The 26,812-nt window shown below is 37.4% G+C and overlaps 1 protein-coding gene across 5 annotated transcripts in view; it reads right to left on the bottom strand.

Annotated features, from left to right (window-relative positions):
* Positions 1 to 26,812, bottom strand: part of LOC150101564 (ciliated left-right organizer metallopeptidase-like) — a 332,876-nt gene that overhangs the window by 265,679 nt on the left and 40,385 nt on the right. For all 5 annotated transcript variants that reach the window (XM_090400565.1, XM_090400567.1, XM_090400566.1 and 2 more), the window contains exons 4-5: positions 23,088 to 23,151; positions 2,127 to 2,273 (exon numbers count right to left, since the gene is read on the bottom strand). In XM_090400565.1, the coding sequence (XP_090256691.1) occupies positions 2,127 to 2,273; positions 23,088 to 23,151 (211 nt within the window). The remainder of the gene's footprint in view (positions 1 to 2,126; positions 2,274 to 23,087; positions 23,152 to 26,812) is intronic.

A 26,812-nucleotide genomic window follows, 5' to 3' on the forward strand; every position in this document is an offset into this window, starting at 1 on the left:
TCCTGCACAATTTCATTAGTTTCAACTAAATGTTTAACATCACTCTGCATATTCCTCATTTCATTTCATTTTCAATAACTTTTTCATCAAATCTTGCATTCTGACAATTTCACTCTCTGTCACTCCCGCAGTCTCGCTACCTCTCATTCTGCTGCACCTTACTTCCATTTCCTCATTTGTTCATACTTTCTTTCACTCCCTTATCACTAACCTTTGCTTCCACATTCTTGCATTCTTTCACTCCCTCAGTTTCACTAGCTTTCATTTCATTTACATTTCTTTCATTCATGGCCTCTTCTATCTTTTCAGTCTGTTTGGCATTTTCATATGGAAAAGAAAACAAGTCACATATCTTTTGTTTTGAACATACACCATTTTGTTTTGAACAGGATAAAACAGACTATCACACTGAAAAGAAAAATATGCAAAAAGTTTCAAAATGATTCAAAGATGAACTGTTGACTCAAATATACAAATATTATTCGAGAAAAATGAAAGAGTTTGTAAATAAGAGCCAAACATTGGAGACTCAGTAGGAAAATCTGAAGAAAACACTGACTGATTCAGCTACAAAGGGTTGTAGTCTTGTTTGCAAGGACAGAAAAATCCAAACTTCATGGGATTCAGGAAGGTTAAAGAGGCAGTCCTGGAAAAGAAGACGGCATATTCAAAGTTACTAGTAAGTCAATATGTGTCCTATGAGAATACAGGGAAAAATATAAACTATATAAAAGTCATTAAACAAAAGCTAGGGGAAGATTTTGGTAAGAATATAGAAGATAAATATCACAAAGGTGGAAAATATTCTGGAGGCTGAAAAGCTTAAAAATGGAGTAAAGAGTAGCATAAAAGAAATCAAAAATAAAAGAGGTGACATAAAAACTGAGGATAAAATACCTGTATATATGCAGTAATTAGTTTTAAAGACCGTTAAACAAAACAAGCAGCAACAGAATAGGTAGATAACATTCAAAAGGAATGCAATCAGAAATGTGTAAATGAAGCTGGACTAGATGACATTTCACAAGAAATGCTCAAATATGGAAGTATAACAGTTTGGTAGTGAATGCACTGCACTGCATTATTATTCAGAATGCCTGGTCAGAAGGTCACATGCTAGATGATTGGAGTAATACTCTTATAGTACTCATCTATAAAAGGGGAGATAAATATGAATGGGAAAATTACAGGGGAATTTTCCACCTGAATGTTCCAGGTAAAATTTATGCAAGCACTTGAGAAGAGGCTAAGAAAAAACTGGAAGAGAAACTTGTGGAAGAACAATCTAAGTTCAAGGCCAAATAGGCGCTGTCAGATTTTCCTTCTTCTTTTTTCTTTTTCCCTGTTTTGCCTTGTGGTGTCGAAGGTTTTCTATTCATTTAGCTGCAGCCATACTCTAGGATAAGATGGTTAGCCCTATGCCTCCCAGCATATCCTATGTCTGTAGAAGCATTGAGTTCTCAAAGCTGGTTTACCTACTTGCAAAATGAAAAAAACCCAGATCAACTAGAGGAAAAAAACCTGCAGTCCACCCAAGACCGGCTAACTTGGCTATGTCTGAGAAAGATCCTAAGCTCCTTATGTCAGCGACGGGAATCAAACCCAGGATATGCCTTTCTCAGGCATATATATGGTTGTGAACAGCATAGCCACTCAGCTAACTGAATGGACTCCAAAAATATCTTGAGATTCAAATGCTGTGTGTAAATGATATCATCATACAACAATGCACCACTTTATGATGCTTGTATTATTTCCATGCTTAAAAATATAATTAATAATTTAACAAAAATATTGAGTAAAAAAAATTAGTGTTATGAAAGTGGGAGGGGGGGAGCTAATAGGCAACTAGATCTGACCAGCAAGCCATAACCTGGACATCGATAATAGCATGTTTTAAGTATAGCATTTTTACTGATGTAAAAAGTTGGAAATTTGTTCTCAACACTCAAATTTTAGTTCCACAATAAACATTTGTGAAGGTTTCATTATTTAATCCCAATTAAAATAAAAAAGGTAAGTTATATGTGGTTTCTATTTTTTCTTCTCTTTGGTTCTTCCTTAATAAGTAGGCTATAGATCCTATTAAAATCTATAGCTAAAACAAATATATTTTTAAAAATTACCTTTGTCTGGCACCATTCTGAATATAACGAAGTCACATAAAAAACAAAATCTGTATTATTTATGCCTCTTCCTGCTGGTATAGACTTTACTGGGGTAGAATTAGAGAAACCAAACACATCCAGACCAGCTAAATGATCTTCTGGAATCTATAATTGAAATAGAAAACATATTTATGATATATAATTAATATAGAAAAGATATCTGAGAAATAACATAAAAAATAAATCTGTGATATATATATATATATACGCTCTAAGAGTGTTATTCCTATTCACTTCACTTGCCAAACCAAACATACTTGTATGTTTGGTTTGGCAAGTGAAGTGAATAGGAATAACACTATGGTCTGGTTGGCCAAGGAGATCCCAACTCTATAAACAACAGGCGATGGAGTCGAATCCTACTGTGATAGGGATGCTTGCAAATTCTTTAAGTAGTAAATTACCATTTTCTAGTGTGAGATCACCACCATCTTGCTTATTGAAGGGCTAAGGTGGCTTGAAAAAAAAAAGAATAATAATAATAATAATAATAAAGGGTGAATAATGAATGGCATGTGTAGGACTAGTTACAGACCAAAAAATGAACTGCTGTGCTTATTTACAAATGCCAAGAGTATCAGAAATAAGGGAGGATGAAATTGTCTGATGACAGAATTTATTCATCTACAAAGACAGTTGGAATAAGTGAAATATGCTTGGATAAGAATGATATCCTGATGGAAATAGAAATGGAAAGGTATGATGTTTTTTTTGTGAGAACAGGAAGGGCAAGAGGAGAAGGGGAATGCTGATGATAGCAGGGAAATTATGTCAGCAGAAGGTTGAGATAGAAGAGGAAAATAGAGAAAGTGTTTGAAGCAGAAAAATGTACTGGCAACTTCTTAGTGAGCAAGAGAAGGGTGATCATTATAGGTGATTTTAATTATGGTGATATTGATTGGAATGAAGTGATGGTCTCAGAAAATAAATTTTTTGAGTTCTTAAGGTATAACTATCTCAGGCAATATATAACAGTGGTCACATGAGGGTTGAAAATCTCAGATATGGTCATATCATTAGGTGTTTGGAATGTGAATGGCGTGTCTAATCTTCCCCCTAGTTGTGAGAGTGACCATGAAATGATGATCACATGGTTTGCTGCCAGTCATATTGATATCCTTTCTTCACAAAAGAGATATATGTGTAACTACAAGACTGGTGGCCATGAGAAGTTTACGACTAATAGCAGCTATAGCAGAGAAAGTAAAGTAAAGTGGAAAGGAGACATATGCTACTTGGGCATTCATCAAAAGCTATTTAACAGCAAGATTGTCTTAGCATATTTGAAAGGTTAAGAGACTAAAAGAGAAGAGTAAAATGGATGAATAATGAGATTATGCAGGAAATTTGGAATAAGGGACTGTGGAGACTACATAAGATAAATGTTGGTAAAATCATTTGCGTGAAGAGTACAAACAGCAGGCCAAGGTGATTTGTTAGTAAAGACAGCAAAAGTTGGCCAGACAAGCCAAGAAAAATTGCAGTGAGCTCTTTTGATATGTAGCAAGCAGAAGAAAGAATGACTATGGCAGGATGCAGAGGATATAGTTGAAGTATTTAATGAGCAGATTATTAGGATATTTCATTCTTGTGAAGTCAATATCAAGAGAAGCTAGAAATGTAGAGGATATAGTGGAAGAGGGATTGATGGTGAGACATGGCAAGTTCCAAAGGAGTGGAAAGTGAGAAAAACAGCTCCACTTTGCACAGGAGAGAAGACAGAGGGAGAATAAGACTAGGGATACAAATTACAGACTAATTTGTGTGTGTGTGTGTGTGGTCATTAAGGTGGTAGCAAGGTTAGTTGAGGACTAGGATTCAGGACTGGGTTGATAGCAGGGTTCTTTATAATAGTCTGCATGAGTCTGTTAAGGGAAGGTCATATTTTAGTAATCTGCTTATACAACAAGCTGACAAATTCATTGGATAAGGAAGATGAAAATATAGTGGTATATTTGGATTTTCAAATTTAATTACCGGTCTTTCCTAGACTGCCAAATGGCAAGCTGGTAATTAAACTGAAATAGAAAGTACCGGATAAGGGACTAGTGACATGGACAGGTAACTGGTGCAGATAGTTATCAGCAGGGTTGTATATGGGGAGTGGTATCCCAAAAGTGGAAGGTTATTTACTAGAAGAGTATCTCAGGGGATCTGTCTTGGGAGTTCAACTTGTATGTTAATGATACTGGACAGGCTTAAGTTGGGGATATGCTGTTGTTTGCTGATATGATGTAAAGTCAGGAAGAACTGTGAGAAACAGAGCAGACATTAGGCTTTGCAAGAGAATCTCAAAAGAGTGTGAGTGAACAAATGAGTGGAGTTATCAGTTTAATGTTGCAAAATGCATTATTTGGTAGGCAAGGTTGTGATGAAGAGAATACAATTAATGGAGAAATTTTGAAGGAGGTGAAAGAGATGAGAGTTCTGGAAATAATGGTGTACAGAGACTTGAAGTTCAGAGGCCACATGCTATAAAAACATCACAAAAGATTATGGCAATGATAAGGAAGACCTTGACATGCAGAGAAACAAAGAGGTTATGGTTTTTTTGTATCAGGCCTTGATATCAGGCTCCACATGGACTATTATGCACAGATTTAGTCATCTGATTTTCAAAGGGAGATGAGGATATCTTAGAGAACCAGAGATGGTTCACTAATTCGTTATCAGATCTGTAAAATATGGAATATGAGGACAAACTGAAGGAATGCAACTTGCAAAGCCTTGTGAATAGAAGAATAGGAGATATGATTGAGATATATAAATTGATGAAGGATTATTACCAGATTAATGTGGAGGAGATTTTCACAGAGTAAAGAAAAACAAGGATAGAAGAAGAGGCCATCCCTCAAAGCCTGTATGAGGAGAGTGTGAGAATAGAGCGAGGAGTGAGGTTCTTTGCATGGAGATTGGTTGACAAGTGGAATGCATTGTCTGAGAGTGTGTGCAGAAACTGTGATGGAATTTAAAGCACAATTCGATGATATTTTTGCATGACAGTTCAGACCTCCATGATGAGTCTTTTGACTCTATGGAAGTTAATAATAAATAATTAATACATTATGTTTGATCTTTTCAGATATTTTCATACTATCTAATCCTTCAACCATCAACAGTATCATTGTGCATATCAACCTTATGCACAGGACTATCAAGGAGGAAAAAAAAGGAAGCCAATTCGATGGTAGTATCATGAAGTCTGCATTTCCTGCTGAAGAAATACAGAATTAACATATATATATATATATATGTATGTATGTATGTAGAAAGTTTTTTACCTTGGGTGTATTATTTATACGTTAAAGATACCAAGAAATTTTATTCTTGGTTTTAATCCTTATCTCAAGTAAGCAAAACAAAGTTTTGTTCATTTTTTCATCATGACATGAAATATATTCATGTCTAAGCTACTTGTATATAGAGGTTAATGACTTCATATAATTTCATTTGATTTGACTTCATTTAATAAGGTCAAGCACCTTTTGTCTACTTGTATATGAGATATATATATGACTTCTGCATTACTTCAAGCTTGGTATTTCTCCCGGGTCTGGCTTCCATTGATGAGCCCTAATTAAAGGTTGAAACCGGTCTGGGTAGCGGCCCTTCCCATTATGCATTGCATTACACAAGCCTGAAAGGGGATGTGCTTTGCATTATTGGAAACATACTAAGGCAAGTGATATGAAGTCATTAGCCTCTATATACAAGTAGCTCAGACATGAATATATTTCACATGCAAAACTTTATTTTGCTTACTTGGGATAAGGATTAAAACCAAGTATAAAATTTCTTAGTATCTTTAACATACATATATATATATATATATATATATGAATCAGCAGCTTGGTTGGCCAACATATAGTGTCTCTGCTCTCTAACCAGTAGGTTATGGGTTTAAGCTCCAATATGGCATGGAGATTTGTGGAAGTCTTTAGGAAACAGATAATCACTGCCTGGTGTGAGACCACTACATGATTAATGGAAATCAGAAATGGCTTGAAAAAGTTCAGTGGTCACTATAGTATGGTTCCAGATTATATAACAATAGTTCACCACATGTACTAACCTATTATAGGTTTATTAAAACCTATAATAAGTTGGTAAAATTAAAATTATTCTTTAATAGGTTTATTAACTTTTTTTAAAAAAAAAAACTATGTATTGGTCATGAAGTGTCATGTCATGATTTTCAAATGCATTTTGAAAACCTGACTAATGACAACCCATATTTAAAAATCACATATATAATAGTTACATCTGTATTTTAAACATGTCATATTTTCACAAAATATCTTATTCATTTTATATTTGCTTTGTTATTCAATACTGATATTTTCAAAACCTTTGGGGATTTCATTATTTTTACAAATTTGGAAACATTTTTCAGTGATTATCTCCATTCCACGAAGGGTGAGAAACTTACAATGTATTAATATCATAAACACCATAAACAGACAAAATGTTAGATAAACTGGAAAGGCGATAAGATGATCATTTTGATATAATTTGAAGCCCAAACCCAACAATAAGGTGATTACATGCTGCACAATGAAGGCCACATATCAGTTACAGTACATGATCTTCAGCTAAGACATTCGCAGATTTCACAGAGAGGAAAGATAGTGTGTGTGTTGCCTAGTATGACAATGACAAACTGAGCAGAAGAGCAGTAATATTGAATGACATAATGGCTAGAATGTGTGACAAGAGAGGACCGGAATATGTGGATGCTTGGAGTGCATTTGAGGACAGAGAGGAATTGTATGCAAGAGACCACTTACATTTGAATAAGGAAGGACACAGGCATCTGGAAAGAGCTGTTCTGAAAAAGTCAGTGTGTCCCAGGGAGAATGGTAGCAGGGGGTGGCCTCTTGTGGGAATGGGTACTTGGGAGAAGGGGGGATAACATCAGGTAACACTGAGCCCAGTGGAGTCTAGAGGGGATAATGCTGGGTATAGAAACAACGGCATTTATATGCTATATACTAATGCCAGGAGTATCCGGAATAAGGGAGAGGAATTGGTGGCGCAGATAGCATCAGCCTGGCCAAAAATTATTGGGATCACTGAGACGTGGTTGACAGAAGAGGATTATAATAACAGGAATAGAAGTCGCAGGGTACAGCATTTTTTGGCAGGATAGGAAGGAAAAACGTGGTGGTGGAGTACTGCTTATGATAAGTGATGACGTATGTCCTCTAAGCGTGGAGACTTTGGAAGGCAGTGACACTAATGATTTTGAAAGCATATGGTGTGAGGTAGAGGTGGGCAAGACAGGATATTTAGTGGAGTGTTGCTAGAGACACAGGAGTACAGAGGGTGGGGACCAGGAAATGTTTAGACAGTTGAGTTTTTGTCTTCCTCTCCCCAGTAGTATAAACTGGGGAGAGGAAGATGCATGTAGCAATAAGGGAATGGAATTTCTAGAATTCTTGAGGGACAAATGTCTTCTGCAACATGTAACAAAGGGAACAAGAGGTTCAAGAGTTTTGGATTTGGTTATAGCATCAGAAGAGTTGATAATAACTGAGATGACATCTCTCCCACCAGTTGGAGAGAGTGACCATATGGTTTTGACTTGGAAAATGAATAGACATGCAGGAGTATCAAAGAGACGGGAACATACGTGGAATTATAAGGCAGGTGATTATAATAGTCTAAGACATCAACTTGGGGAAGTTTCATGGAAGGAGGAATTGGAAGGCCGGGATATCATTAGTGCATGGGAAATTATGAAAGAATATTTGTTAGCAGCAATGGTAAGTTGTATACCACGAGTGAACAAGAGGACACAATTTGGAGTAAAGTGGATGATAAACAATATTAAACAGGAATTGCATGCGAAAAAGAGGCTGTGGAAGAGATATAGAGAGACAGGTGAAGAGAAGATGCATGAAGAGTATAAGACACAGGCCAGAAGAGTGACTAGTATGGTAAGGAAGACGAAACTGGAATATGAGAGGAGATTAGCCCTAAGATCCAAAGAAAATCCTAGAGAATTTTTTAGATATGCGGCCAGTAGGAGGAGAAATGACTGTGGAAGAATGATATTGTGGAATAAAAATGGGAATAGAGTAACTGATGCAGAGGACATAGTAGAATTGTTCAATGAACACTTTATTGGATATTTCATCCAATAAAGTGTATTTCATCCTGGAGGAGTCAGTTTTAATGCTAGAGGGATAGAGCAGGTTCGAGGTTTAGAGGTACAGGAGGAGAGTGTGTTTCAAATACTGAGTACTCTGGATGACAGTAAAGCTGTGGGACTGGATGGTATTTCACGACGAGTTTTGAGAGAATGTGCTAGGGAACTGACAGTGCCTTTGACCTGGCTTTTCAATGAAAGTCTGGTTGCGGGAAAGGTGCCCACGGAATGGAAGGAAGGTAAGATAGTGCCAATGCATAAGGGCGGTAGCAGACTGGAAGTGTCTAATTATAGGCCAGTTTGTGTGTCATCAGTAGTTAGTAAGATCTTGGAGAAAGTAGTGAAGGACAATATACACATTAGGCAGATGAGGGTAATGTTATCTGTGAGAGTCAACATGGATTTGTGAAGGGGTGCTCTTGTTTTAGCAATAGGCTAGCCTTTTATAATAAAGTTACAAGAGCATTAGATGAGGGAAAGACATATACTGCCATTTTCTTAGAATTAGCGAAGGCATTTGACAGGGTGCCACATGATAAGCTGATATTTAAGTTGCAGCACATGGGTCTGGATGTTAGATTGGTCAACTGGATTCAGGATTGGCTGTCCGATAGGTATCAGAGAGATATTCAGTTGTTTGCAGATGATGCAAAGCTGGGAAGGATTATTAGTAATAGTGCAGATGCAGAAGCCCTGCAAGAGGATTTGAATAAGCTAGATAGATGGGCAAATGAATGGGGGATGTCAGTTTAATGCAGCAAAATGTAAGGTCTTGAGGTTTGGGATTTCATTGTATTTCATCCAGGAGGAGTATAACTCCTCTATGGGAGGAGTTATACTGGAGGAAGTAGGGGAGACAAGAGATCTGGGGTTGATGATTGATAGAAACCTGAAATTTAGGGAACATATTGCAAAGGTGGTGAAGGTAACACAGAGGAATGCAGCAATAATGAGAAGGACACTGACCTGCAGAGATAAAAAGTTATCATTCCGTTGTATAAGACCCTGATCAGACAACACTTGGACTATTGTTCTCAGATTTGGTCCCCAGGATTTGAAGGGGATAAATTAACTGTGGAAAGGGTACAAAGGCAGATAACAAAGATGGTGTCAGGAGTGTACAATGATAGTTATGAGGATCGGCTGAGGGAATGTGGACTGCAGAGTTTGATGGATAGAAGAAGGAAAGGTGATATGATTGAGACTTTTAAACTGTTGAGATCTAGTTACAGGTTTGACACTGGGGAGTTCTTTCACTGGGTTGAACAGCGGGAAGGAGTGATGACAAGAGGCCATCCCTGGAAGTTACAAAAGGAAACTGTGAGCAAGAGGGTGAGGAGTGGTTTCTTTGCATGGAGGGTGGTTGAACCATGGAATGCATTGCCTGATGGAGTGGTGAGAGGGGGGGGGAACAGTCAGTGACTTTAAGGAGTGGTATGATACTTTGTTTTTCTTAGGGGGGACCTCCCGTCAATAAGTCTTTTGACTCCATGGAGGCCTGAATAATAATAATAATATTAATTCCAAGGTAATCAAAAATATCGTGATGTGACAGAATTTAAACCAGTATAAAGCAGAGATACTACTTTATGCATCTGATCACAAAGCACTATTTTCCCCTAATTTGAAATCAGAAGATCTAAGGAATTTTCAGAAGTTTCAGAATAAGTAAACCAAAGTAAAAAATGTACAAGTGGCATTCAAAGTAATGCTTTCACTGTGACTGCTCTCCAACCAAAGAAGAAACGTCAGTGAAATAAAGAAATAAGAGATAGTTTGAATTATCATTATTATTAACAACTGACCTCCATGGAGTCAGAGACTCAACATGAGGGATACACACTATTGCACAAGTTTATCCAACTTGTGCAATAGTGTTTATCTATGCCTTAAACTGATTCAATGTGTCTACATTCACAATACATTCAGGTAATATATTCCACTCACCAACCACTCTCCATGTAAAGAACCTGCTTCTCACTCCTCTGCTCACACCCTCCTTATGCAGATACAGGAATGGTCTCCGGTTCTACTGCACTCTCCCATTCTATGAAAAATTTCATCAGTGTCAACCTGATAACAACCCCTGATAAGTTTATGTCTCAATCATATCCCTCCCACCACTACTCCTATTCATGAGGCTTCGCAATTTACATTCTCTCAATCTGTCCTCGTACTCGACATTCCAAAAACCACTGACCACCTTTATGAATCTTCTCCGGAACGTTTCTAACACATCCTTGTCACCATGAAAACCCGGTGACCAATTCTGTCCGCAATAATCCAAATGAAGCCTGATCAGCGCCTTATACAATGACATCATAACCTCTTTATTTCTGTATGTCAGGGTCCTCCACATCATTGCCATTATCCAATGTGATGTCTTCACAACTTGTGCAATGTGGTCTGTGAATTTCAGGTCCTTGTTCACCACCACCACTCCCAGATCTCTCATATCCTCTTTCTCCTTTAAAATTTCCCTACCAAGTGTATACTTTGCATCCCATTGCTGCTTAACAAATTTCAAAACCTTACACTATGCAGCAGTGAACTGACAGTTCCACTATTGTCATGAATGTCTATGCCCATTCATGCAATCTATTCAAGTCATCCTGTAAGCAGAGCCAGATTAAGACCCACAGTGGCCCTAAGCACTTAAAAGATTTTGGTGTCCCATATACATGTAATGCAAAATATAAACAATAATAAACCATAAAATAAATTTTTATTTTTCAAAATGAAACAAAACTTATAGTAAAATGGAAAAGAATGTTTCTTTTTGTATACTTCAACTTTATTTAGATTTCCTACTTTTTTTAATTGCAAAGTCTTTGATCAGATCCTCAAAATTAATCTTACGTAACACATCTACTTCTATACTTAGTAGAGATAAGACATTCAACCTACTTTGTTGCATAGTTGTTCTGATGGTATTTTGTGACCATTAATGTTAAAAATATACGAAAGGCAATATCTACATTTGGAAAGGTACACTCAATATTGTCTTCTACAATTATTTTATGAAGTTCAGCATGACTGAATCTTGTTTTTACATTTTTTGTTGCATTCTCTCTCTCTCTAAAAAAAGGTATAGAGTGAAACTGCTGAAGCTCAGCTGAGAAATTAGTATTCGAGTCCTCTGGGTAAGCATCAATCAGCTTTTGACAACACTGAGAATACCTTTCAATGTCAGTAGATGATGAAGTCACTGAAGTAGCATTATGTGGCACACCACTTAGAAAAGAAAATCTCTCTGATATTTCTTTGTATATCTCTCCTCTTCTTCTCATCTCAGTTTCAAGTTTGTCAACAACTGTGTAAAAGATGGTGATACGAAATTTATCTCTGGCATTCAGATATACTTCTGGAGCATCTCCATCATTGTGTACCTTCTTTCTGATATGTTTGCGAGTTTGAGCTGCCTTGTAATCAACATCTGGTAGCACTTCCTTTGTAGCTGCTTCACATCTTTCAAATTCATTTTGTGAAGTGCACAATTGATCAGCTAATGATCCATACAGATCTGCACATGTTAATAAGTTGACATCCTCATTCTGTAGACCTTGGCTTACTCTTTGAAAATTTTGCAAAATCTCATCCCAAAAATTCAACATAAAAACGAATTCTAGCTTATCTTCTAGTGTCTCCCTTTTGTGACTAGTGTTCGGCTATACAGTCTAAAGCTTCTAAAATTTGAAGGAAAGATTTCAAAATTGCTGCTGTTTCCATAGCATGTGCCTCCCATCTGGTATCAGGGAGGGATTTTAAGACATTTTCATTTCCAATACAAACTTTAAGAATTATCCACCGGCTGGTTGAGGCTGAAAAAAAAGGTATAGAGCAACTGCACTGTAGAGAAGAAATTAACCGCCTCTTGACAGCAGTCAACAGCACTTTGGTCTACTGAATTTAGTGAATGAGCTGCACAAGGCACATATATAACAAACTTGTTTGTATCTAAAATTTTTTGCTGCATCCCCTTATAACGCCCAGACATGTTAGCAGCATTGTCATAAGACTGACCCCAACATTTTGAAAAGTTTAGCTGACAAAGTAAGTACTGCAACAACTGATTTGCCATTTCCTCACTGGTATGGCTTTTTTCATTTCCAGAAAGGTTAGAAAGCGTTCGATAGGCTGTCCATCTTTTAAGTACCTAAGTACAACTCTTAACTGGTTGATATGTGACAGATCTGGTGTTGAATCAACTGACAAACTAAAATAACCAGAAGATTTTACTTCATCAACAATAAGCACGTGGACCTTTTGAGCCATCAGTTGAATGAGTTCCTCACAGGTGGCTTTGGACAGATAAAAAGGATTTCCTTTGCCACAATTTCCATATTTCGCAATGTGACTTGCTAAAAATGGATCAATTTGACTTATGAGCTCAAGCAGCCCTAAAAAGTTCCCATTTTGCAACGATCCAAATCTTTCTTCTGTTCCTCGAAAAGCCAAGCCACGTTCAGCTAACGTATGAATAACAGTTATGACACACCTCAGGACATGTTCCCATCATACTCTTCCTGAATTTGTTTTTCCAACTGTTGTCCCAACCCTACACCTTGTCTGCGAGTTAAGTATGTTAGCATAGTCTCGGTGAGTAGTGCTTTTTTCATGTTGATCAATTACAATAGTATTTCGCCAGTCACTGAACCCTTCTCTTGTAACAAAATGTGAGAAATTTTTAGGAGCAAACAGTTTACAAACAAAACAATAAACTGATCCCGTTGATGGTGAACAATAACCACTCTCTCTCTCTCTCTCTCTCTTGTATTCTCACCATTGGCTTTTGTCCCAACAGAAAGTTTCTGCGAACAGCATCTTACTGGTTTGCCATTACTGAAATGTCGGTAAGACATGTCAAATGGCCCATTATGGTGTTGAGAGTTACTGGGTCCACAAGCAGTCCAATAAGCCATGTCATCAGCAGAGAAATCAAGCCACAACCCTGGATCTTTTGCTATATTTACTTCATCTTTTGCAGACTGAATCATTTCACCACCATCACCATGGCCCACTATACTTTCATTTTCAGCAATTATTTCAACCTCAGAATGTTTTGTAAAGTAACTTGCATCAACATTTGCAGTAGAGATATCAAGAGAATTTACAAAGTGAGGTCAGTAGTGAGACATGTGCTAAATTGCTTGTGACACCTTGATGATTCCAACATCAAGGTGTCACAAGCAATCATCATATTTTGATTTCGAAGTGCTCAAAGTGGTATTTTGTCCACTTTTGATGACGGAGATTGGCTCTGATCAGGAATTCGTATATAATGTTGTGGAACTTGTGTGAAGAAATCAGTCAGCTTTGCAACCTTGGAATCTAATTCCAAAGTCTCCTCTTGTTTCTTTTTGATAGTTTTTGCGTTTGTGCACCACTTAACTGAACACGCTCCATCTTGGTTCTTGGGATCTGTTAAATACAGGAATAAAAAGATTATTTTGTTGAATATTAGGTAGCAATCAACACAGTTACACATATCACAGGCAAAAAATTACTAACAATTTAATTTTCGGCTTACAGCTGACTCTTGTGCTTTCGTGCTTTAATTAACTCTTATTTTACCAGAGTCGCATTTCTGAGACAACCACGTGATTTGTTTTATATTTGCTTCTGGAGCCTTTTATAAGACATAATTTATTAAAACAAGACCTACAACAGACAGGAAAATAAAATGGTTATGTTAATTATAAAAAATTACCTAATTTGACACAATGGTAGTACCAGAAAGCGTCGTACACGTGGTTAGAGTTTTATTAGGCCTTCTACACGTCATTATATATTGAAACAAAGTAGGTAACAGTAAAAAAGATAAAAACAATGAAAAACTAATTAAAAGTTATTTTAAATTAAATTCATCATCTAACTAAAGCAGAAATTCTGTGGTGCCCCCCTTTCCATGATGCCCTAAGCATATGCTTATTTTGCTTAATGGTTAATCCAGCCCTGCCTGTAAGACTATAACATCTGTTAAACTCTGCATTGCTCTTCCCAATTTTGCATCATCTACAAACAGCTACACATCACTAGTTAAACAAATCCCAATATCATTAATATACAAACTGAACAACAATGGCCAGAAAACTGGCCCCTGCTACACACCACTAGTGACCTTCCATTTTTGAGATACTGCACCCCATATACAACTTTCTGATACCTGACAGCCAGTCGCTGATCCAACTCAGAAGTCTGTTATCCAATCCGATCCATTTCAATTTATTTCACGGCTTGTCATGTAGCAGTCTATCAAAAGCCTTCCCAAAATCTAAGTATACCACTGTATATGCATCTCCCCTTGTCCAAGACATTTGTCACCTTGTAATAGTACATAAATTAGTAAAACATGACTCTTTAACAAACAAATGCTGATAACCACAGAGCATACTGCTGTTATCAACTAATTTCTGTATCCTACTTCTTTCCAATCTCTCTACTACATCATCACAATTCTAGATATACAGATTGGTCTATAATTTGTAGTCACAGTCTTACCACTACCTTTATGCAGTGGTACAAATTTACCTTCTTTCCACTCCCTTAGTACCTGTGGTGATTGTAAGGCTCTTATTAAACAGGCATGCCAATTTATTGGAGCATTCCCTTAAAATGCATGAGGATATGTCATCAACTTCTATTGACTTATTGACATAAGTTTATTTCTACAAATATCTACTGCTTGTTCACAGTTAAGCCATCCTCTCCTATGTCCTCTACACTTAAGTTTCTCATGATTTCACCCTGATGAGGATGAAACACCTTATAAATTGATCACTGAATACTTCAACAATGTCCTCTGCAGCAGTTACGATTCTGCCATTTTCATCCATTAATATCGTCTTATCATGATCATTCTTCCTTCTACTTGCCACACATCTAAAAAACTGTCAAGTTTTTCTTCGCCTGATTTGCCAATTTCTGCTCATACTGCACTCTGCACTTTTGTTTTCTTTACTAACTTAGTCAATCTCCTGGCTTGTTCTTTATACTCTTCATGTAACTGATTATTATCATTATTCATCTTGTACTGTTTCCAAAGTGCCTTCTTCTTTCAAATTTAATGCTTAGGCCCCCTCAATTCATCCATTTTACTTATCTTATTCAGTCTTTTGACCTTTGGAATATATTCACACACTGATGCTGTTATATATTTCTTTGTCGGTTCCCAAGAAGCATATATTTCTTATTTCCTTACCCCTCAACTTCTCATTCTATGCTATAGCATAGAATGAGAAGTTGAGCACTAAGGAATATGTCATAATCACCAGCCTCATACTTCCACATATGGCTAGTCACAACTCATGTGACACTTCATTATCACTCCCACTAACTAGAGGAAAGTGCAAAACCCCACTCATGATTACATCCTCTGATAAAATGATCAGATCTAAAACACTTGATCCTCGCATGCCTTCCTTTACGTGCTGTTTGAGATAGTTATCTCTCAAAAACTCAAGAAATTCATTTTCTTTATTCCCAAATGTGATCTCTTCATTACAATTTATACTGCCATAATTAAAATTGCCCATAATAATTACCCTTCCTTTGTTCACTAATCCAAGTTGTTTATACATTTCTTCATCACCACCCTCCACATTCCCTGGCCTATAGCAACTTCCAACTAAATATCTCTTCCTGTTAACCTCTACCTCACACCACACCACACTGCCTCATAACTATTGCCACTATTTCCCTCTTTCATGTCTATTATGTGGACATAATCCCTCTGCTATTATCAGCAGCACTCCCTCTCTCTTCCTGTCCTTTCTATCCTTTCAAAAAATTGGGATACTATAACCTTCCATTTCTATTCCTGTTAGGATATCATCTTTATTTAACCATGTTTCACTTATTCTAACGATTTTGAGACAAATAAACTCAATCAGTGGAACTATCATCTCTCCCATTTCTAATACTTCTGTCATTTGCAAATAAACACAGCAGTTCACTTTTAGGTCTAAAATCAATCCTACCAAAGCCACTTGTTGGTTACGATTTCCCCACCACATCTGCCTTTGACCAATCACCTTTATCACCACTTACCATGTATATCTGCTCAGTCTTAACTTCCCCACTCCCATCTCGATCTATTCCACTTCTATGCTGATCATCCCCATACATACATTCACTACTACTTCCAGCATCCACTCTCCCTGTCCACCTTCCCTGAAAAACAGAATCTCTATTTTATTTTCATACTGTTTTTCAACATAATCTTCCTTCATTTCAATGCATTCTTCACTGCATAACAAAATTTTCCATGACATTAAAGTAAAGCTCTTCAGGTTATTTTTGGAATCATTTTCCCACCTGGATTTGACCTGATCACCATTTTTAAACATTTCACAACTGCAACAGTTGTCAAAGATATGGGATTTGAGTTGTTGAAGAACCATCAACTTTACCCACACCTGTCCAAAATGGACTTTACTATTTCCTAAATTGAGACACATCTCAATGGTATCCATTCTGAAAAAATTAAAAGTCCCCAAGTAGAGGTGAGAAAATGCTTCTGAAAACAACGTGAAGAGTTTTACTGTGATGGCTTTGAAAACTTGTTATGCAGTGGATAAAATGTTTTGAAAGAGAGGGAGATCACATTCAGTATGAATGTGGTCTCCCTCTCTTTCAAAACAGAGGGAGATCACATTCAGTATGCTATATATATTTTTTTAAATTCACTAATAGATTTCTTCTGAGTGGAAAGCATTCACAATAGAAGGATTACTTTTGGAATGTTCCTTGTATTTTGCATAAAAAATGCAAAAGTCAGTTTTGCAGCCTGACAAAATATCTATATGGTTTCATATATGAAACCCTCCTACAACCTGGCTCATGTTTTGAGCTAGCTCTCTTCATGAGATGAGCACGAGAAATCCACTTTGAAAAGAAGTATCTTGGAGATAATCTAGCTAATTTGGTTTTTCACTTTATTTAGTGCAAAAATCCTTAAGTGCTGCAAAACAAAATACTTCCACAATACTTTTTTTTTCTTATAACCCCATTTAGCATATAAATTGAATTGTATGCTGAAACTGATACAGTAAATTCTTAAAAACACAATAGATTATAGCAAACAACTACCAAAAGTGCATATCAGTTTCATAAACAGAATGCTATTCTAAACGAAGAGCCTCTGTAGTGCTCAGTCGGTACAGACAAATCCCTTTGGCCAGAAATACCTGGGTTCTATTCCCATCCATGATGCGAGGAACCTTTATCTGGTCTCTTTCAACTAAAGGTGAGTTGTCTGGTCTCATATGGAGGCGGAGGTTTTGTTTTTTTTTTCACCTGGAAACTCGGGTTTTTCTTCCCTCAGAACAGGCAAACTAGTCCTGTGAACAGACACAGATGAATACTTACAACAATGTGGAAGAGATAGGGTCCTCACCACATTCTCCTCACACCCATAGTTAACCATGAGTCACATCATGTAGTCAACCTCCTATATGGAGACGATACATGATGATGATGATGACTAAAGGAAATTCACTAAAGCAAACCATCCACTAGAACAAATTCCTATAGTGTTTATGACTCACAAAAATTCACTAATTTTCTGTGTGTGAGCGAAGACCTTCCACAGGAATTTCTAGCTTGAACCTTAGCACAAAACAGCAAAATTTAAAAAACTCTTTTTTTTTTTTTTTTTACTTTGGCAGTGAGAAGCAACATATTCCTAGAACTGCTCCTCCACATTTCTTGTTATAACAGCAAGTGGAGTGCAACAACATTTGTTGTCCCTTCCCATTCTGGCCAGTGATAATTCTAATTTTTTTATTCAAATTCAGTGAAACTGGAGATCAACATTCTAGGTATAAAAGGAATAAAAGAAATGTTTTCAGGGGTGCTTGAGGGTCAAAGCTGTATAACTGAGAGGAGACCTCCACATAGCCTTTAAAGAAATGTGGAGAACCAACTAGGGTTTCTGACTTAATGTCCAATCCTCACCTTCTCATGGTGAACCCCTGTTAGGTATCTACATGGATACTGAAAGAACAAAGGTGGGCTGGCAATTTGGGATGCAGCCAACAAAACTGTATTCTTATTGGCTTAAACCACAATTTAAAATGATGGTACAACACGACAGGATATCATGCCAGGTAGAGCGCCGCCCGGGTAAACAAGGTTTCCCATTGTTTTCAATATAAGAAGCCTGAATGGAAGAAATGGAGCCAGCTGAGGAATTGGATACCAGATCGACATGACAGGTGTGACTAAAACAAAAAAAGGCAAAATCTGATGAGATCTTTCTGAGCAATACATAAAAAATGTTATATTCAGGCAATAATAATTAATGAAAAGAAGAAGTACCTATAGTATTGAACACTAAATATGAGGCTAATCTTCTTGAATGACAGGCAATATCAAGTACAGTGATGTGGGCAAATATCAGAATGGGGACAATGAGACTTATTTGTGCCTATGGTCCCAAAGAAGGTTCCACTAGAGCAGAGGAAATTTTTTGTGGTTTTAGAGAAAGCAAATGACACAATGAAAAAGGAAAAGTTGGTCTTTGTTGGAGATCTAAATAGCAGAATAGGAAATGATTGTCAGACATACAAAAATATTTTTGGAAAATTTGGAGAAAAGCATAAAGCTAATAACAATGGCAACAATACCTGTTGGATTTCTGCTCAGGACACTGGTTACATAAAAATGTGCAAAAATTCACATGGAGAGAACAGGTAAGGAAAGGAAAAGTCTCACTGGCTATGTTATTATTGATAGCGATGTTTTCTCACTGGTGCAGGACACTAGAGCATACACAGGATTTGAAATTGAAAGTGATCACCATATGGTCTTGAGCAAGATAAAACTGAATTTCATATTGAAAAGAAGAACATGTAAGAAAGTTTTCAAGCAAATAAAAGTTGGCCAGCTCTCAGATGTGAACTGTACACTAAAATACACAAAGATTATTGAAGAAAAAATGAAAGAGTTTGAGAACAGGAACCAAACCTTGGAGATTCAGTGGCAAATCCAGATGAAATCATTGAATGAATGATTATTAACTTCCTGTGTCCATAGTGAAAGAAAAGAAGAAAGCATATCAAAATTTCCTAAGAATAAGCCAGTTTGTGCTCTTAGAGAATACAGAGACAAATGAACAAAAGCTAAACACTGTGTGAAACTAGCTAAACAAAAGTCATTGTAAGACTTTGGTAAGAACATAGAAAATAAATATCAGGAAGGTGGCAAGATATTCTGGAGGCTGTTGAAAAAGTTCAGAAATGGAGGACAAAGTACTGTAAAAGGAATTAGAGATGATAAAGGTGACATGAAAACTGGAGAAAAAGATATCCTTGATATATGGAGTAATTACTTCAAAAAATTGCTAAATGAAATGAGCAGTGACACTCAACAGGCATGCAATCAGGAAATCATATCCATACATGAAGTAAAAAAAGCCAGAAAAAGACTGAAATGTGGAAAGGCAGCTGGAATAGATGATGTTCGACTAGAAATGCTCAAGTATGGAGGTATAAAAGTCTTACAGTGGCTGCACTGCATAGTTCAGAAGGCCTGAACAGAGGGACGAATTCCAGATGAAATGAGTAGAGCTCTCACATAGTACCCATATATATGAAGGGAAATAAAACTGAATGTAAGAATTACAGAGATATTTCCCTACTGAGTGTTCCTAGTAAGATTTATGCAAGTATACTTGAGAAACAGTCGAGAAGGATTATGGAAGGGAAGCTTGATGAAGAACCAGCTGGATTCAGGCCAAATAGAGGCTGTCAGGATCAGATTTTCACTTTGAAAAATCATGGGAATATAACAAAGATTTACATTTAGGTTTTGTAGATCTGGGAAAAGCACATGACATGGTGTGGAGAGAAAAGCTATTCAAAACACTACAGTTATATGAGTGACAATGGAGCATTAATCAAGCAATATTTAGTATCTATTTGAGTTGTAAGTCAGCAGTTAGAATTGAAGAAAGTACAGGAAGATGGTTTAATGTTAAATCTGGTGCCAGACAAGGATGTACATTATCCCCTCTGTTATTCAATATCTATATGGATCACATTATGAATTAAAATGGTATTAAAAATGATATCGAAATTGGAGATGTTAATCTCAGCTCCTTACTTTATGCAGATGATGTTATACTTCTAAATAAATCCAGTACAAGTTTTCAAGATTCCCTGACTAAATTGAATAACTGTTGTAATAGATTTGGTATGAAGGTCAGCAATAACAAGCCAAAGACAATGGAAATAGCCACAAGCACTGAAAATATCAACTGCATTGTGAATGGAGAACCTATAGAACAAGTAAAACATTTCAGCTACTAGCCACAATTTTTAGTGAAGATGGTAAATTAAATATGGAAATAGAGAACAGAATCAACAAAGCTGGTATGGTAGGAAGTCAACTGAATAAATTTATATGGAATAAGAGAGAAAGTAGTCAAAACATTAAATTAGCTGTATACAAGACAGTGTTCAAACCAATTTTAACTTATGAATCTGAGAGCTGGGTTAGCAATAAAACACATGACCAAAGACGAGAGACAGCAGATATATCAGAGTTCTGAGAAAGGTGTGAATAGATGGCATCAATGGCAATATCATTAAAAACAAGGCTATTAGGAAAGAACTTAATATTGTTAGCATCCAGGAATGTGTTAGCAGAGCTAATCTCAGGAGATTTAACTCAGGTAAATATGGTCACTTAAACAGAATGGGAGAGGAAAGATTAGCAAAACAAGTGTTCTCTGTCAGGTTGGCAGGAAAAAGACCCAGATGAAGACAAATATATAGGTGGATTGATACAGTGGAGTGCCTTAGAAGACAGAAATATATGATCTGATAATGTTGGAGTCTTGACAGGTAACAGACTGATTTGAAGGAAAATTGTAGATAGGAAGTTAGTAATGATGTAAGTTTTTCATGTAGTACTATCATATCCTGTACACTTCTTGAGGGTACATGTCAGGAATTTGATAATGATAATATGTTTTCATTGAGTTGTAGCATACTTGCAATGTCAACCAGTTTGATGATGATAATGTTTCCATTTTCAACTCGTTTTTTCCTCTCTCTCCACATATGCAAGGTATATTGTACTCTAGTGTTACTTCTACATTTGATGCAATTTATATATTTATTGATTTTTATTTCATAGAAAATTAACTTATTTTTTAGCTGGGTTAAGTCTGAAACTATACATGAAAATAGCAGTCAAGTTAGTTCTTCATTAACTGATTTCTCAAGTGTTGGCAAATCCTCTGTTTCTGAATGATGATGACTATGTCCTATGATTAAAATGTTTCTGTGATCTGGTATCAAATATAATACTATCACTGACCATTTTGGTAGACCACATCTAAGATATTTTTGTTTACTAGAACTTTGGTTTATTTTTGCAAATCCCACAACTTACATAAGAGTTACATTCTGCAATCTTTACATAACTCAAATTTTAATCAAGTGGGATTTAACCTCCTCACCTGTTCATCACAGCTTATTGCTTATATGTCTACAGTAAGTGTATGCAGATAGTATATTAGCATGTTTTAGAGGTTATGTTAGTTGCATTTGCATTCACAGAAATCACATGCAAAGTGAGGTTACAATATGTAATTATTAATGCAAAGTAATTTAATACACTATAAAGTACGAGAAAATAGAAACTTTTTTTTTAAAAATGTTTAATTTAGACTTTCAACCTTCCTTATGAAATTATCAAAAGCTGATTGAATGGGGGTTGGTTTCTTCTCATAAATATCTCGATAATACACTAATGCATCATCTATTTCCCTCAGGGCTGGATTTACACATAAGCTATGCAAGCTAAAGCTTAGGGCCTCACATTCCAAGGGCCTTTACTTCAGAATAGATTACCTAAAATTTACTAGGTAGAGGGCCTCTTAAAAGTTATAGCTTATGAGCCACAACAACCTCAAATCTGGCTCTGATTTCCCTTTGGATTTTTAATAACCACAAGACAAGGATACATGTTCACAAATCGTGTCATTCTTGCCAAAATTTCATGGAATGTGAATGTCATCTGTTTCTTAAATAAATGATTTTACCATATGATAAATAGCACCAGAACAATGTTTTTTGTTATTATTGTTGGTTTTAAAGAGGTAGATCCTTTCACATGTTCCTTTATACATGCAAGATCCTACATTGAAGATATGAAATCAACATCACATCCTACGGCCGTTTAGCTTTGTTCATCTTCATATTTCTTTATAATATTCATTTTCATCACTAGATCAATTTTAGTGCATTATGTCTGCGTTGAAAGTGAAATAGAGTAAAGCATATCATCCACTATACAGTGTCTACCTTGCAGAAGAACATCTTTAGGTGGTGTCCAAATAACATAGGCTAGTTAAGTAAAATTTTTATAATATACCATTTTTCTAGCCATTTCAGGATAATCTGCATAAGTCCAAACTTCTGTAAGACAGAGTCTGCCTGTAATGCACTTTTTGAAGTATCAAGCTAGTAAAGCAAGATGAGTCAAATCACTTTAAAAATAAAAAGAAAACAAATCCATGTCTTGTCTACCTTTACAATCATATTGTCCATAAATCATTATCTCTTTATGCTTAGTTGTTACTATACATAAAGAAATAACATTAATAATAGATAATTAATTAATAAGTGTGAAAAAACCCTAGAGTGTAGATGTAAGTGAGGACTAGACTAATTCCATGGGGAAAAAAATTCAGTTCAAAATAAAGTCATCATTTCTTTTATGACAAATCTACAAAGATATAAAAACCTTCAGCTTACTTGAAATTTGTCAATTTTGTTTTCACAAAATTCGCCCTTGTAATTTGGATAGAGAGCAGAACACCTATTCAAGAGGAGAAAAAAAAAGTCATTATTAAAGGTAAGATACTTCAAAATACAATTAACATAATCAAATACAAAATATTCTGAGTACTTATTTAGTAAATTAAAAACTAGCTCTGATACTGACTTTTCAAGTTAATTTAACTTATCCACATCATAATGCAATATACATACAATGAGTGTATGTTTCATTGTAGACAATGCATATCCATTCCAAACTATATGAAACAGAACAGGCAATTATCAGAGAGTAGTGTGCAGTGCAATTCAACATGATAATGGCCAAAAGCAATATGACCTAAATAATGATAAGTGCAATATGATAATGGGTGCCCATGTAATATCAGAGCGTGCATTACCAACTGTTCAGTTAGTAAGAGCCACTGCTTGTTTGTCACAAAGGATGCAGATTCATATTTTAAAATATTTTTTAAGTCAATCCCAACTACCAAGGTTACTAAACCCACACTCCAGAAGAGACCAAACATTGTACTTTCATAAGTTGCTTCAGATCTCTAACATCAGTGATAGTATCATTACTAAGCAGTAAAAATCAACTTCCAACTAAAGATGTTCAAAAACATCCGTGCTTCACAGTCTGTTAATGGAGAGCATGTCCACACAATTCTTCATGGAAAATTCATTGTGGGAAAAATTCTTTGCTTGAAAATTGAAATAATACTGTCATACATACATACATCTTCAAGGCCCACTCTTCCTAACTGGGTTGTGGAGGCAACAGCTACAAGAGGAACTTCCAATGGTCACGATCCTATGCCATCAAGTTCAGGTGTTCTGGTGGGATTCCCAAACGTATCCACCCAAGGTTTTGGATATAATCTATCCAGCGAGTCCTTGGCCTTCCACGTGGCCTCCCCCCCTGGCTCGGCAAAGAGGGCCTGCTGAGGAAGCCTCTCTTGTGGCATTCTGACCAGGTGCCAGTACCAGCGTAACTGTGATCTCTCAACATGGAGAAGCAGCGGTTGAGTATTGAGGGTTTCCCGAATTGCAGAGCTTCTGACTCTGTCGAGTTTTGTCAGCACCGCAACCCTTCAAAGGAACCTCATTTCAGCCGCTTGGATTCGTGTTGCATTCTTTCGGTCATTACCCAAAGCTCATGACCATAGGCGAGGATGGGGACATAGACTGTATTGAAGACAGCCAGTTTTGCCTTTTGGCTTAACTCCAGCTTCAATACTACCGAACGGCAAAGTTCCCGCAATATTGAGCTTGCTAAGCCAATTCAAGTATCTGGCTCTACATCCCATTTTCCATCATTCGTGAATATGGACCAAAGGTATTTAAACTTCTCCACCTGTCTCATTGGGACTCCACTTACATTTAGAGTGCACTGGGATGGTTGTCTTGAGACCACAAATGTTTCAGTTTTGGCCACACTGATCTTCATTACAGCTTCTGCACAAACAGCTACAAACCTATCCAGGGTCTATTGGAGGTCATCTGTGGAAGAGCTAAGCAGAACTAGGTCATCTGCAAAAAGCAGACGTCCAATGCTACATTTTCCAATTCTGACACACTCACTGCCTCAGCTGTGCCTATCAATCCAGTCCATACCCTTGGCGGAGGCCAATGGAGATTGTGAAAGGTTCAGACTTTGTGCTGTTTACCCTGACACAAAACTCTGGACATTCATACAGGGACTTGATGGCAGCTAATATTTGACCATCCACTCCATACTCCTGTACTACTTGCCAAAGCTTATCCTGAGGAACCCGGTCATATGCCTTCTCCAAGTCCACAAAACATGTGTAGACATTCTTGGCATATTCCCAAGATTTCTCAAAGACTTGCCTTAAAGTGAAGATTTGGTCAGTTGTGCTTCTACCAGGACGAAAGCCACATTGTTCTTCCTGGAACTTTGACTCAACTATGCTCCTGCACCATCTTTCCAAGCACTTAGCATACACTTTCCCAGGCAGGCTGAGCAGAGAGATGCCACGATAGTTACTGCAATCCTTCTAGTCTCCCTTCTTAAAGACTGGTATTATTCTGCCTGTCTGCCATTGCTTTGGTGCTCGCCCAGATATCCAAGCAGCCTGACACACTCGAGTCAGCCAGAGAACACCGTCTCGATTTAAGGCTTTTAGCATTTCTGGCTGAATTTCATCATCACCAGCAGCCTTGCCCGATTTTAGCGATTTTATTGCTAAATGGACCTCATCTGCTGTGAGACTAGTCATTGCCCCGATCTGCACCTCTTGGATGTCCACAACTGCTGGGCCACCCAGATTAAGAAGGCTCTCAAAGTATTCCCTCCATCTGTGAAGGATATCCTTCTCGGTTATTAAAAGTGCATCATCAGAGGCCTTAATTGCCCTTGCTGTGCAGGATTTCCTCCCTCGAAGGCGGCGGATGGTCTTCCAGAATACTTTGTTTGAATTTGCATAGGATGGGTCTAATCTTTCTCCAAAGGATTCTCACTAAGGCAGTAAAGACAGCTTTGCTGTCTTTACTGCCTTAGCCCTCAGAATACTGCAAAGGCATCTCAGGTGACCTGACTCTAAGCCATGTTAGGTAGGACTCCTTTTTTGCCAGGACAGTTTTTCGGACTTCTTGGTTCCACCAAGGTGTCCTTTTCTCACTGCCCGTTGCCACACCGAGCCGCTTTCTGGCACACCATGAGAGTGCAGAGGCAGTGACAGCTGTTCTGAACAGCTTCCATTCCTCCTCAACATCTGCAGTATGCTTGGGAATCTCTTTGAACCTGGAGGAAATGTCATCTGCAAAATTCTTCCTCACAGCCTCAAATTTCCAATGTCTCCCACTTCACGTAGTATAGCTGCTTAGGCCTACCAGCGTTGATGGTAGCATCTGGTTTCTGAAGCCGTAGAGTGCACACAACAAGGTGGTGGTCAGTTAACAGTTCTGCCCCTCTTCTCACATGAACGTCCAACACTGAGGAAAATAGGTCTGCTGAGACTATAAAGAAGTCAATCAGAGACCTTTGTTCTAGAGTATCCCTGTACCAGGTATACTTATGGACTTCTCGGTGCTGGAAGAAGGTATTCATTATGGACAAGCTGTTAGTACAGCAGAAGTCCAATAATTTCAACCCATTCTCGTTAAGGTCAGGAACACCGTTCCTCCCAACCACACCCCTCCATGTCTGGTCATCTGTTCCAACATGTGCATTGAAGTTACCCATTAGCAGACTGATTCCATGTCTGCCACCCTGTCAAAAGCAGCATCCACTTCCTCTAGGAAGGCAGAGTATTCTGACTCCAGATTAGGTGCATAGGCTTTGCACCACAGCCAAATCATGGTTTTTCATCTGACGCCTTAACACACATACCCGTTCCTCTCAATGGGATCCACTCAGCAACACAGTCTGACAGCTGGGGGCTTGTGAGTATCCGAACACCTGCCTGAGCAGACATTGTCAGGCTCACACCAGAGTAGTAGAGCTTCCACCCCTTATCCAGGTCGACAGTTCCAGAGCCTCTCCAGTAGCGCTCGGCTTCTTCAACCAGTTCCAACTCCTTCCCTGTCAGAGAGAAGATGTTCCAGTTGCCTAAAGCCATAGTCTGGTGCCGTTGTCGTTGCCATTTCCGTCCTTTTGCAGAACCATTTCTTTGCGCTGCCCCTAAACACCTCCCCAAACGGGTAGTGGGCCCATTGATGAAGTTTCCTCTAGCAGAGTG

The sequence above is a fragment of the Typopeltis vanoorti genome, chromosome 11 (genome assembly GCF_054136105.1).
Source record: "Typopeltis vanoorti isolate ZY-2024b chromosome 11, IOZ_Tvanoo_1.0, whole genome shotgun sequence".
NCBI classification, from domain to species: Eukaryota; Metazoa; Arthropoda; class Arachnida; order Uropygi; family Thelyphonidae; genus Typopeltis; species Typopeltis vanoorti.